At 46.8% G+C, this 13,932-nt stretch overlaps 3 protein-coding genes across 3 annotated transcripts in view; 1 reads left to right on the forward strand and 2 right to left on the reverse strand.

Annotated features, from left to right (window-relative positions):
- LOC125941338 (uncharacterized) overlaps window positions 1-226 on the reverse strand; it is a 34,732-nt gene extending 34,506 nt beyond the window's left edge. Inside the window, exon 1 of the mRNA XM_049658377.1 lies at window positions 196-226. Within this exon, the coding sequence (XP_049514334.1) occupies window positions 196-226 (31 nt within the window). The remainder of the gene's footprint in view (window positions 1-195) is intronic.
- Window positions 1-13,932, forward strand: part of LOC119433311 (alpha-crystallin B chain-like) — a 407,637-nt gene that overhangs the window by 384,724 nt on the left and 8,981 nt on the right.
- On the reverse strand, window positions 12,345-13,233 carry LOC119433310 (alpha-crystallin B chain). The gene has a single exon (XM_037700456.2). It carries the CDS (start codon window positions 13,142-13,144, stop codon window positions 12,608-12,610), a length of 537 nt encoding a protein of 178 aa, XP_037556384.1. The 5' UTR covers window positions 13,145-13,233; the 3' UTR covers window positions 12,345-12,607.

A 13,932-nucleotide genomic window follows, 5' to 3' on the forward strand; every position in this document is an offset into this window, starting at 1 on the left:
AGCGAAACATGGGACGAACGGTTTTTTCGGTTCGCCTAGCCATATACAGCTTTCGCTGAAAAAAATGCTACAGCTTGTGCAATAGCCGGCATCCACTACGCCCGCAGACGAGCGCCGTGAATCGGGAGGCTATCACTGATCACACGGTTCTTCGCCGTTTCGGCGAAAAGGCATCAATCAGCTTTGTTTGCTTACCAACGGTGGACATCTCCGACACCTGCGACATTTCTGTGAGAGAAAAAAAAAACGAAAGCAAGACAGATATATTATATATCATCACCATCATCAGCCTATATTTATGTTCACTGCAGGACGAAGCCTCTCCCTGCGATCTCCAATTACCCCTGTCTTGCGCTTGCTGATTCCAACTTGCGCCTGCAAATTTCCTATATATATATATATATATATATATATATATATATATATATATCATTCTAAATATGGTACGAAAATGAAAAGGAAACCAAGAACGAATTCCTCAGCAAGTGACCCCCATTATTTTTTTTTTACTCAAAACTCATGAATAGAGCAGTCCTAGCAAAAAAAAAAGTCCGATAGAAACAAACAATATATATATATATATATATATATATATATATATATATATATATCACTCTAAATATGGTACGAAAATGAAAAGGAAACCAAGAACGAATTCCTCAGCAAGTGACCCCCATTATTTTTTTTTACTCAAAACTCATGAATAGAGCAGTCCTAGCAAAAAAAAGTCCGATAGAAACAAACAATATCCTATCGGATCATTGAGCATATTTGTGCCATCGGTGTATTGGTGCCATTGGTGTATTTGTCTTATAAGCGCATTGATACTATACGCGTATATGGTGGCATATATACGCGTATTGCCCCTGTAGTTGTATTAGTTCAACCAGCCTATCGGTCAGTCGTATATCGGCTTGCTAGACCAATAGCTTCGTCGTAAGGGGGCCTCGCACAACGCATGCTAGCGCGATAGCAACGTTTACACCACGATGAAGCTTAACACGGCAGTGCCCGCAGCTGCTCGTGCACTTCGATCCTAGTGCGCCCTCGCTACTTGCTTTCAGGAAATAAACAGTAAAATCAGTCACCGCTTAGCCTCACCATACGGTGAGGCCGAAGTATGAGCGATCTTCTGTCGTTGCGATTGAGTTGCAGCATTCTTGTCTTGATGGTGCTAGGCACAAAGAGGCGGCACCGAGGCATAAAAGTGTGTCGATTTCTACTCAGCAGATGTCATTAAAACGTTTCAAAGCGTCGACCAATTAACGCTAAACGCTGCGGCGACCAGAAACCCATATACTAACCACCATTCGCATGGTAGCTGGACGATTACAGCACCAGAGTTCCCTCGAGTAACTTTAGTAGGAAACTCGATGGTTGAACTATGGGCTCAGAGATTTTGCGGCACACGCTCTGCCCAATCATCTCTGAAGCTATGATTGAACTCAGTCTCTCCTACAAAAACATTACTAGACGCACTGTGGCATAGTGGGGCCGCAAGTATAGCAGTTCAGCCGGCGTGAGAATGATGGGTAGAGCGTGGATTTGCCTTAACTTCGTCCTTCGGGTTGGAAACGGCATTGTGACTTTGCAAATGGGCCGTTTTCAACGAAGTATTGCGCTATAAGTGCAACAATTCGCAACGATTACTACGCAAGAACGTAGGGACTGCGTTCTTGCTGCGTTTAGGAAATTATAGAAATTTTAGAAATTTAAAAAGAGATTAAGCACAATAACTAACGCCACAAGAACGTCTGAAACCACAACCACGAAGACCAGACAAATCCATGTGTTAATTAACAATCAATCGGATGGTGTCTCAGCGATCGTAGAGCCGGAGTTTCTTGTAGTAGAAGCAGGTGGAATCCTTATGGTTCAAGCAGCGCCTCCTATATTTTTTTCAATGCCAACGCAATCGCTTAGTTCAGTGAGTTACCGCGATGTGACGAGGCACTCTAGGTAAAGCCCCTGGAAAACTGTAGCCCTAGGTTTTCTGCTCTTTTTTTAAAGAAAAAGTCGCAGTTTCGCCCCAAAAGGCGAAGCATCAATTGCGATAGCAAATTTACTAGTAGAGAGCTATACGGAGTAATGATAGTAGTCTTATCGGCTGCATAAACTTGGACACATTCGCTTACTAACTGAATTAACAAACACGGTGTCAGCGCGCACAAGGAAACATCAATAGATCACACTCGATGACCGCAGACAACCACTGTCAAAACGCTGGCATGAGCAGCGACCGAAGGTTTGTGCAGTCTATCGCTTCAACGGAAATTGAGCGGCGAAAGCACAGCGCATACAAAAGAGCCGTGTGGAAATCGCTTTCGAGATACGGTGCGCGCGACAGCCCTCAGCCGCGCAAAGTACGAGTACGCAGTTGCTGGCAGAATAGAAGCCGCGCCCCCTCCCTCCCGCGCGGCCTTTCTGCTTTCCTCCTTTCGCGTGGGAGACTGAGTCGCCATGCAGTTCCCCTTGTCGCAAGATACGCATTTGGTGCCGCAGCTAAACGTCGCCTCCCCCCCCCCCCCCCGGCCTTTCGCACGAACGGAGACGTCGTGTTTGCTCTCAGCCATGCGTTCGCTCTCCGTGAAAGCGCACGTCCCTCGCGCGCTTTCACTCGCACGTACAGCATACGGCGCGCGGCGACGTGTTTATCGCCGTTGGACTTTATACGGAACCTCACGGCGACGGCGACGATGGCAGAAATTCGTGAGCAGTGTCGCTATCGCAATAAAGATATCTAGGGACTTTAGGTACGACTGCTTGCGTCACGCGTGCGTCTGAGCGCGCGCCGCTGTCGTTCCGGAGGAGGGGCGGTCTATAGACGCTCCGTCCCTCTCCTATTTCACGCGCCTGTCAGGATTACTTCCTCCGACTTTCGTTGTGAGGCACCACCTAGATGGTACTCTACCCCACGACCGTAAAGCAGGCGCGAACAAACACCACCTAGGTGGTGTTGTGCGAACGCTAGCCGACGGGTGAGAGTAGGAAAGGACGATAGGATAGGGTGGTGAACGGTTAGATCGGCCGCATCTGGCTGGCGCTGAAAAAAATAGAGGAGGCGCCCATGACCTCCGAGATGTTGCCCGATCTCGAAGGCTATATTTCAACTCTAGGCGTCCGGGAGATTATTTGAAGTTCTCTCGCCTGTGTGGGCATTTTTGCATGTGTACGCTGCACTATACGTAAGCGTGGATATATGTATAGTGTTACACCTTCTAGCCTTTCTTCAGAGCCTATGCGCATGTTTCACTACGAACGACGAAGACGCACGCGTACTGAGACTTTGAACAGTAGAATCCTCGATTGCGGGGCAAGTTGATGCGGGAAGCATAGCGAAAAAAAAAATTTGCGCGAGAACATAAAACGCAGTAGAAGAGAGGTAAAGCAAAGATACATGCCGCAGAAGAGACAACCTAACCTAACCTAACCTAACCTAACCTAACCTAACAAAAAAGTTAACTCGGAACTTCGACATCAAATGTTTGTTCGCTACGGTATTAAATCACCCAGTAGAAAGTCATAACCGCTCCCATCCCTGCGTCTCTTCTGTGGTGTCCCGTGTTCTAGCGCTATATTTTGTACAGATCGATTCACTTATATAGCTTTGCTGGTCACGAAATGGACGCGAACGAGAAGTACGCATGCACTGACCCGTCATCTTGGCCGGCGTTGCGCGACGTGCCGACGCCGCCTCGGTGTTCTAACGGGGGGGGGAAGGTCTTCTTCTTCTGGCCGGCCGCGTGCCCTCCACGTTCCCGTTTTCGTTTTCCTTCACTGGTGGCGCATAACCACTGCGAAAAATTGACCAAGGAGGAGGAGGAGGAGGAATAAACTTTTATTGTGGAACCAGCACTTTATGATGGCCGGGCCTAGGCCTCCCATGAGGGGACGTCGAGGGCTTGCCTCGCCGCCGCCTCACGGGCGTGCTGGGTCGCCCAGGTTTGGTCGTCGAGGGCGGAGCTCCGCAGAGCCTCACGCAACCTCGACGAGAGGGTCGTGGCCTTGATTATGAAGTTATTTGGAAGAGATAGAGAGATGAACGTTTATTTCTGAACTATCGATAGAGGGAAAGCTCATCTCTTCGCCCTCAGGTGGGTTGCTTCCTCATTCCAGGAATCCGTGGGCTCTCGCTTGCACCCTGGCCCGGTCCACCAACTATCGCTGGTCATCCATCTCTGAGCAAGACAGCATGGTGATGCTGAAGCCTCAATTAATGGTGCAAACCCACTGGGGGGGAGGGGGGGGGGGATAGGCCACGAGCCGGGTGTTAGTTAATAAATAAATAAGGAAAAAATGAAAATAAATGAATAATTGAAGATAAGAGGTAAACCGATAATAAAAAATTAACTCATCTATACCAAGGTAGTCAGCCCTGCCTAGAGAGGAATAGTAATATGAACTTAATAATAAAATAAATACAGTGAAGGAATGACATAAAAATGTGTAAGTTTAATTTTGAATAATAATATTATTAATAGTATAACTGTGAATTTGTGGTCTTGCTATTTGAATTTTGTAAATATATAATTTATAATAATTTAAATTTATAATTCGACCGATCGCCTAATTCGAACGCACGGGAACGTCCTCGCGAGAAATCATACATTGATATGGTAGGCAAGCTCGTTTCGTTCGAACGCGAAAGCATGCAGCTTCGGTTAATACGACCCCAACCGACACCCACCGGCGTCATCTCCGCACGTGCAAGTAATTGCTAGAAGCTTGAAAACGAGTCTTTCACTCTTAGCATGTTAGCTACGTCTGTCATCTTTTTTTAAGATTATTACTTCCGAAGCATTACCTAATGCAAAACATTTAAATTTAATTTTTATCCTACGCTATCAATCAAGCGAAAAGGGGTAGCCATCGCCAGCAAAACGGTCACAACTCCTCCTTTTATTTCTATCTAAAAAAAAAAAAAAAAAACCAGTGGACGGCGCTACTGCTTCCGTAGGCGTGAAGCTATTTTATTTTAATTGGTCTACGCTACTTCCGCCCGTGAAGACCACTCCTTTCGTTCCATGTCAGGTTGAGGCAGCGTGCAAACATGTCGGTGATTTTCGCCTCACCCAGCCCGGTTGAGTCACACTTCAAGAGCAAGAGACGAAAATACATTCCATATTACTTCGAGCTATTACAAAAAAAATGATTTGAATTTATTCCTTTTGCCAATTTGTTAATTCCACTTTTCGGTTAATCTGACGAAAGTTCGCGATCCCGCTAAGGTCGAATTAGAAGAAGTCGACTACTAAACAGACAGACAGACAAAGAACTTTATTAAATAGGTCCTGAGAAGCCCTGCCCTAGGGCAGAGCTGCGGGGCGCTCCCACGTGGGAGACAACATAATTTTTTGGGAAGCAATGAATTAAAATTAGCGCATGAAGAGTTTATCAGGCAATTGTATTGAAACAACTAAACATTCCTGAACGGTTGAGAAATCATCGCTATGACAGTGTCCTCGAGAGAAGGCTTCCAGGAAAAGAATGTCCGTAAAGATAAAAATGCATACCAAGTTGTCTGAACCTTGCTTCTAAAATATATTTTTTTTTCTTACAAATGAACGGCGACAGAATAATAATTAGTGATGAATTGTCGCGTCATCTCCACAGACTGGGCACAGAACGGAGGGTGCCAGACCAGCCTTGGGACGTTAAATGTTTAAGGCAGGCATATACGGCGAAGTAATCGGGTGAAAATTACTTTAATTCTTCTGGGGTAAAATGAATTATAGTGCCAAGGGAATACAAGAGGTGTCGATGCCCTGCGAAATTAACTATAGCTGGCTTCAAAAATATCTTGAATCACTGCACGTCTCCAGAATCTGGCAGTAGTTACGCACGTTTATGGAGGAAGTATTGATAGAACAGTGCCGCTAACGGCCGCTCTCGCCAGGCTGTCAGCCATTTCTTTCATAAATAAGTCTGCAAGGCCAAGCACGCGAAGAAATCTAATAGGGTTTATGTGAGAGGCTATTGGAAAATAAAATATTCATAGAAAAGTCCATTCATTCGTACTCTTCTTTGTCTACGTCCCACAACCAGCGTTAAAGCAAGGCGACCATGACGTTTATTTGGCGCCAGCAACCACTTCCGGCGTTTGCAGTACGCGAACTCCCGGCCTTCGAGATTGGCGTCGATAGCTCTGGGGGATCGGTCGCTAGCGGGGTAGGTTCAAACGTGGAAGGTAGAATACGTGATTATTGTGATACATTTGATGAAAGAGACACAGACGCAACATTTTTCGTCGAGTAGCGAGTAAAGGAAGGTTAAGACTGGATTTCATGCTAGTTACGCTGGCAGCACGATGATAGACACAAAGAAATGAGCTGAGCGATTCTGCACAGCTTCAAGCTTACTGATGAGTGCAACGTGACCGGGGCCTCATTCTGATTAGGCATATTCCAGGTCAGGGCGAACATAAGTGACGTTGGAGCAAGTGAGAAATCTTGTTTTTAGAAAACATAGCATGCGATTTAGATATGATTGAGTCAACAGGCAGTTATGAAGAGAGATTGTTAGAGATGTGAGGGCCGATGTAGTTATGGGCAGGTGCACAATTTAGTGAAATGCCGTTAAGGGAATAAGTACAGGACAAGTGGGTCGACTGTGAGAAAATCTAACTGATTTACATTTGGCTGCCGTTCAATTCCATATTCCACATTTTACACCAGGTAACGATGGTAGTTACGGCCAGTTTGGAGGTTAGTAGTATCAGAGTCGAAAGAAATTATCCGGTAAATCACACGCAGTCATCAGCAAAAAAGACGAAGAGCAGAAGAGATTTCATTAGTCAAATCGCTAAGATGAATGAGAAATAATAAAGGTCCTAAAATTCATCTCTATAAGGTGCACACCTGATATCACTGGCGCCACAGGTGAGTTAGCATAGTTCGTGTTCGAGTTAGCAACGCACCGGTACACATGAGGCTATGTAAGCTATGGGTTCGGTATAAACAATGACGCGCGATCTCTTGCTTTACTTGTTTTGGGACGCTCGGTCGCGGTCACCTTTGAGGCAACCTACGCCGTCCCCGGATACTCCTCGTATATCATCACTATACGTGCGCAGCCAGACAGATAGCAACCACTTGTTGTTGCGGTCGCGGTCGATGCCTAGGTCTTATCGTAGCAGCTGCCGCTTAGCAGCGAGCAACTGCTAATAATGGTTGTGAGTCATATAGAGTTTCCTACAAAAACCGCTACAGAGAACTGAGGCGCTGTGATCGCCCAGCCGCCGTGGCAATGAGGGTCGCTACATATTCAGGGTGACCCACGTAACTTTAGCCAAACTTTAAAAATACGCAAATTCCACGTAGCTGGATAGAACCAAGGCAATGTGTTTTGCCGTCGCTTGGAGATGCTCGGATTATTTTTTTGCATTCCGCCTAATTACATAATTCGTCTTGATTAATTAATCAACTTCTCAAATATTCTAATTAGATAAAAAGTCTAAATGAGAAAATTGTAGAGCAACATGAAAAACTCCCGATACAGCTTTCTGTTGCTCAATATATATACGTGCTACTTAAAAGTGTTTTTTCCGAGAGTAAAAGAAGCCCGTGAATACACGCAAAATTGCCGCGCGACTGGCCACTCGAGGCACTTGGTCAAGTTTGGCAGTTTGTCGCGAATAAAGTCAAGTTATGACAACCAGTTTGAACGTTTGGAAGCCGCCGGTATTCCAAAATCGCTTTTGGACGCAGTGGCATAAACGTTGCTGCAAAAGATTAAGAGGTGAGAGGGGATAAAAAAAAGGGGCGTGGGGAGGCTGGGCTGGCTCAACAGGAGCTGAATGGAAAAGATTTGAAGTGCGTGATGCCCTATGTTCATAGGGTTTCCCACAACGTCAGAAAAGTTACTCTGAGGCAAGGCGCTAACGACCTCTTTCCTGATCCATGCAAACTTTCAAGCATTTCTTCACGTGTTGCGCGTGTTAGAAAATAGACCCCCTGACGACGCTTCATGAAAACCGTTATACATTACGCGTGCGACGCGTGTGGTGTATACGAGATTCCGCTCAACTGTGAAAACGTTTACATCGACCAAACAGGCTGGTATATCAATGAGAGGCGGCGAGACTCTTTGCACCACAACTCTTTGAACACCTCTGACGGAGCAAATTTGCCTCGCCATTGTCGGGCATGCGGGGGTGTCCCGCTTTTTTCCAATGTTAGAATTCTTGGTAGAGGCAAGGCCGAGGCGGAGCGCGAAATTCTCGAAGCTTGTCACATCAGCATGCAAGGGAATAATTGCATCAGCAAAACTTGTCTCTCACGGATGCAGATGGAACTATGTTTCATATCGCACTGGCGCTAGCTACTTGGTCTATCTCGCAATCAGCGTTGTTTTGTGTGTGTTTTCGCTCTTGACCTGCACATGCTCGCCTGGTTTTCCTGGGAGACGTTCTTTTCTGTTTTTTTTTTTTTTTCAATAAAGCACAGTTGCTAGTACCAGTCGTTGTGACACGTGTGCCACGTCTCTCCTCTGTTCTTTGTTTCTTTGACTGGTTTAATTCTCAAGAATATGTACCAACTGACCCAGATCGCAACTCTTCTGCTTTGCTTACGTTCGTGACGCACTTTCATGCGATTACAAGCACCCAGAGTTCAATTTATACATTTTCTCCGTAAGGGTGAAGCATATTTAATTTTCTGAAAAAACGTACGGCGTTATGAATACCAACACGAGTACATTCACTCAAGTAAAAGAAAAATATGTAGGTAGCTTATGAATACAGACACGCGTACATTCTGTAGTGTCCACAAGGGAAGGGCGTGAGAAATGTAAGACGGAAAGACGGAGCCTGTGGAATGCAGGGGAGAGAGGTCACATGTTATAGTATATAGAGCAAGCGAGGTGTCACACGTGCCAAAAGAGTGTTTTTTTTTTCTTGTTATTTGCACTTCGTTCAATTTGTTAAATACAGGATCCGAAGAACTACTTCCTTCATATACATACTTGACTCTTGAGGAAGGCCGGACCCCGGCCGAAACGCCAAAATTAAATGTTTGTTTGTTTGGGTGGCCGTTGTAGAGCGCTCTGGTCATTCTGCAAAGGCGGTGAAAGGCAGCTTTAAAGCTCTATTGCGAGAACAACCAGAATGGAAGTGATGATCCTGCTTCCTTATCATCAGTGGAGCCTGCTTACATGCTAACAGCAGTGGAGCCTGCTTACATGCTAACAGTCACGCTTAGTTGCTATTTTACCCGAACTTCGCATCGCTGTACCAGAGAGCTCCGAAAACAACACCCGAATGTGCCACAAAATCACAGAAGGGGCGTCGCAGTTTGAAGCTGTTTACCACCGATCGAGCGACATGTTTTCTGCGATTAGCAATCACGGCGCACAGCTTGCGCTAGCGACTAAAAGAAAAAAAAGAAAGTGCGTCACATATGCGCTGAATGAAGCTGCGCAGATAATGCGCGATTTCAGTAAGCTTTACTTCCACAAGTCAACTGTCACGTGTGAAGTAGTTATTCGGTATAGAAAGCGTCGCAACTCAAATACCACTGATACTGCGAAACGCGCGCGGAGTGATACCTCTAGACCGCATTACTCGAGTCTCTTCCGCAGCGTTGCCTGCTAGGTATGAAACGGCGTAAAGTTGCTTTTACCATATCTTTTTCTCTCTCTCTCTCTCTCTCTCTCTCTCTCTCTCTCTCTATCTGCAACATCAGCTACACAGTTCTATCAGCATTCCTTCGTATGCAAAACCCGGATCGCTACCTCTTCGTCGGGGTCGAAGTCTCCCTCACCCCCCTTTATTCTCGAGCACGCAGTCGCGAAGCACTCGATACCGAACCCCCGATGTCGCACATGTGTGTGCGCCGAACGGATGTGCCGTTTCCGCAAGGCGGCCTGCCCGCGGAATGCCGCGGTGTGCGGTTACGAATTATATCTCAGGCAGCCGTCGTCGGATGCCAGCTCGCATGCCGAGCTGACCAAAAAGAACGAAGAAGAAAGCACGAAAGAAATTCCTCAATCAAATCTTACTGGGTCCGTCTCCCGGCGCAGCGGTAGCAAGCTCACAATCACAGAATGCGAAATGGTAAACAGCTTCGCAGGTGCGCGCCGATCCCCTCTTATACACTGAGAGCAGCGAAATCGCATGAAGGAGTTCACACCGTATAGAGGCTTGGGCTAGTCGGCGCATGCTCTGGTGTGTGTCTCCCTTCTTGTCTTTCGTGTTTTTTTTGCGCTGTTCCCCCCGTCGAGTTCTCACACCTTCCGAGAGTCCAAGAGGTTTCTGCTTTGCCATTGCCCGAAATCTATCCCAAGTCTTTGCAGATGCTTCACTTGTACATCCTATACTGGAGTCATTCCATTGCTATACCCGAGTCCTTTCAGATGCTTTACTATAAACGAGCTCTACTTCTATATTCTTTGTTATATCCGACACATGTTCCTGCATGCTGAGCCGGCTCTACCGACGTAGGCTGCGCGTCGTGACGACCTGTTATAGGGCTGAGTTGCTGTTTGAATGACACATTTGATGTCGAGCACGCCACCGCAAGCTGGCCTTATTCAAGCTCACGTTTAGCAAACTACAATACTTCGACAGCCAGTAGCCGCATCTTCGCGAATGTCTTCCCCGATGCGACTCAGCTGCTCAATCCAACAGGGACACGATTGAGAAATATTAGGTGAAGCCAGGATGGTATATTACACCACATACCTGCGGATCGACTCTTCCGAGTTTTTCGTGTAATGTTTACGAATTTGGGCTTGTTTTGCGATTTTATGAATGTTGCGTCATGTCTGACGAAAAATTATGTTTGCGGAAAAGCTTTAATGGTGTTGAAAGACTGAAGTGCACTGAGGTGCAATAAAAAAAAGAGGAAAAAAAAAAAGACGTGCAAGAAAGCAATTGTGATGCCACTATATAGCGCCGCCTTCTTTTGTGGCAGTGCAAGACGCCGCATACCCGTGCGGTACTTGATCCGTGCAAGGTTATTCGGTATAATGCCTGAAGTAGGAAAAATTGGCAGCAGCAAAGTCGCTGAAAAAAGTTGCTAAAAAATATCAGTTCGATCTAAAAACAATGTGTCGTGTGTCAATCTCTGCTGTTTCAATACTACTGTTGCTTGCGTGATGCGTCTCATGTTGCGTCATCGTCATTAAAGCGCGCACGTGGGTCAGAAAAGGTGTGTACTCAGTGCTAACCTCGTAAGAATACGTGTCATCACCCTCCCTCGGTCCGCAGAGTTATTACAAATTTTAAAGCTCATAGGTTTTCAGGTATGATTATATAAACTATGTGGTAGATAACACTCTTCTAGTCCCTAAACACGGTAACGCTTCTTAAAGCAAACATTTTCACAATATATATATATATATATATATATATATATATATATATATATATAAAGTAGACAATGAACTAATAGACATTAGAACTAATGACAAAAGCCGTGCAAATTGGGAAACTTTTGTACTGTGTCTCGGAGCAAACTCTTGATGTTTCCTATTAAAATACATGTAAAACAGACGTACACTCTACTCACAAAACATGGCGTACCATATTTTATTCGAGAAGGCTCAAACGTCCTTAATTGTAACTTAATAATCCAGTAGCAGGAGACGTGCCGCAATTGTATGAATTACTTCCGATGGAGCGTTTACGACTGAGGTAGTTTGCGTGGCTGCAATATACTCAGCATTAGAAAACCACGCCCTAAATAAGATTACGCCCTTTGGGGCGACCTTGTCTCTACCAAAACTGCAATTAGACTTTTGTTCCATACGTCCTGGTCGGTCTGTTACTTGCGCGGTAGATGTAGCTGTTGGTATGCATGCGTTAATGACATGCCAATCCAACCCGACTACACATGCCCAGAGAGAGAGCACTTTATTTGCACCCGTCAGAGAGTATGGGTGACCGGGGTGAGACGCAACTCCCCCTTTCACCGCCTACCTCCCCCCTAGACATCGGCCGGAATCAGTTGGCTTCCGGCTTCCAACGCTCAGCCAACTAGTCACCCCAATGGTAACTAGAATTGACCAACTGGCAGAACAACATGCCCAGAAGAACAAACATAAAACGGCATTCCGAAGTGCTTGTTTGCAATCTGGCTGTGCGGCACCTGCTGTGAAGACCGAACGCGACATTGCGTGAAGGACCGTAGGTCTAGCCGAGCGAGCAGACGACACACAGGCTAGAGCAGCGCGCATGCGCCGAGACCGTGGGGTGACGACATGCGTCGTCTGCTATTAGTCACAACGATGGCGACTGACAACGTTCGTTTCCTCAAGGACACGCTGTAGAGAGTCGAGCCCGATTGCTGTGCAAATGCCCTCACGCCTCATGAAGAGCGCAGGCGTCAAGAAAACACAACCAGGAATATGAAACATTGTGCCTTTATTTATACGGCAGCATTCGTATGTTGCAAGAGTATGCAGACACACCCACTACACAAACAGTGCCTTAAGTTAACCTCGCGAACCGTCATACAAGCACGCATACAGGCACACAAAAAAGGCCGGCCTTCACTCACACCAAAAACAGTAAAAAAACATAACTACACACGCTGGAATGTCTGAGGCGTAGCCTCCGAGATCGCGCTGCTGGTCTTGGAGGCTATAGTCCCAGGTACAACGGCAGCGTTCACTTTTTCTTCGCAGCGTCGCCGCTAGCGCCTTCGTGCTTAATTTCAATCGGGATGCTCTTTGGCTGCTCTTTGGGGGCGTTCTTACGCGGAGCTTCGAGTGCCAACAGTCCGTTGGGCTGCAGTTGACACTTCACGGTTTCGGGGTCGACGTCCTCGGGCAGGATGTAGCGTCGGGTGAACTCACGCTTCACGTAGCAGCCGCGGTCGTCAGACTTCTCCTCGTGCTTGCCGTGAATGACGACGCTGTTGTCCTGAGTCTTCACAGTGATTTCTTCCGGAGCGAAGTGCCTGGTGTCGACGCGGATGGCAAACTTGTCCGGTGTGCAAGCGACAGAAGTGCCCTGCAGTGCGGGGCAGACGCTACCGGACGTCTGCCGGTGGTGACGAGGATGGGCATAGTGGCGTCGGTGATAAAACGACGGGTCAAACAGCTCACCATCGAGGAGAGAACCTCCGAAGTCGTCGTCGAAGAAGCGCCTCGCCATGTCCGAGGGACACCGGGAACCGTGGTCGAGCAGAGGAAACAATGCCATGACGATTTTGCGAACTCTTGTTTCACGCACCGAGCCTTACGTGCAGAAGAGAGGTGCAAATCTGAACTAGTTGAGCGAGCAGACGCCGCTTATAAAGCGTGTCGTCTGCTTCGAGAAGCGCGTTCGAGAAAGAGCGAGAGAAACGGGACGCAGAACAGCAACAACCGCGAGCGCGACGTGATTGGTCCAGAGGAGTCACGTGGTGCGAGCGGTGTTTTGCTCGACGTGGGGACGAGAGAGAAGGTTCGCGATTGTTCTGGCTCGTTCTGTTCGTCATGCCAGCGCCCTGGTCATGCGGTGGCCTTGGTTTTTTGTCATTTTTGTTTTACGTTTTCCAATCCTGCTAAGCACCGCTGCGCCATCTGTCGCCTTCACAACAAACCAAAGCAGCGAAGTGAATCGCGATTAGTTGTTTCAAGTGACGTGAACATTCTTTCACAGTACGCGCTCGTCGATCTTTCTCGTACATTCTCGCGATTTCCGAAGCGTCGTCTGCTATGACGCGACGTGAAACGCCCTTAGCTAGGAGTCGTTACATGAAAATTAATCCTTCTACTGTTGCTCAATGCAGCCAGCCGTCCCATAGTCATCAAAACAATGTTAATTTTCTCTCCCTAGTCAACTAGGCTAATAATACGTACGTAGAACATGTCTTAAATAAAAATCGGCGATCGAACTACTTGAGGAAGTTCAGCCTTCTTTGAGCATTGCGAGTCGTTTTGTTGACATGAATGTGTCCGCGCTTTCTGCCATAGTTGGTCTTGCTGGCGGTATCGACTGTTATGTTG

This window comes from Dermacentor silvarum, chromosome 11 (genome assembly GCF_013339745.2).
Source record: "Dermacentor silvarum isolate Dsil-2018 chromosome 11, BIME_Dsil_1.4, whole genome shotgun sequence".
NCBI lineage: Eukaryota > Metazoa > Arthropoda > Arachnida > Ixodida > Ixodidae > Dermacentor > Dermacentor silvarum.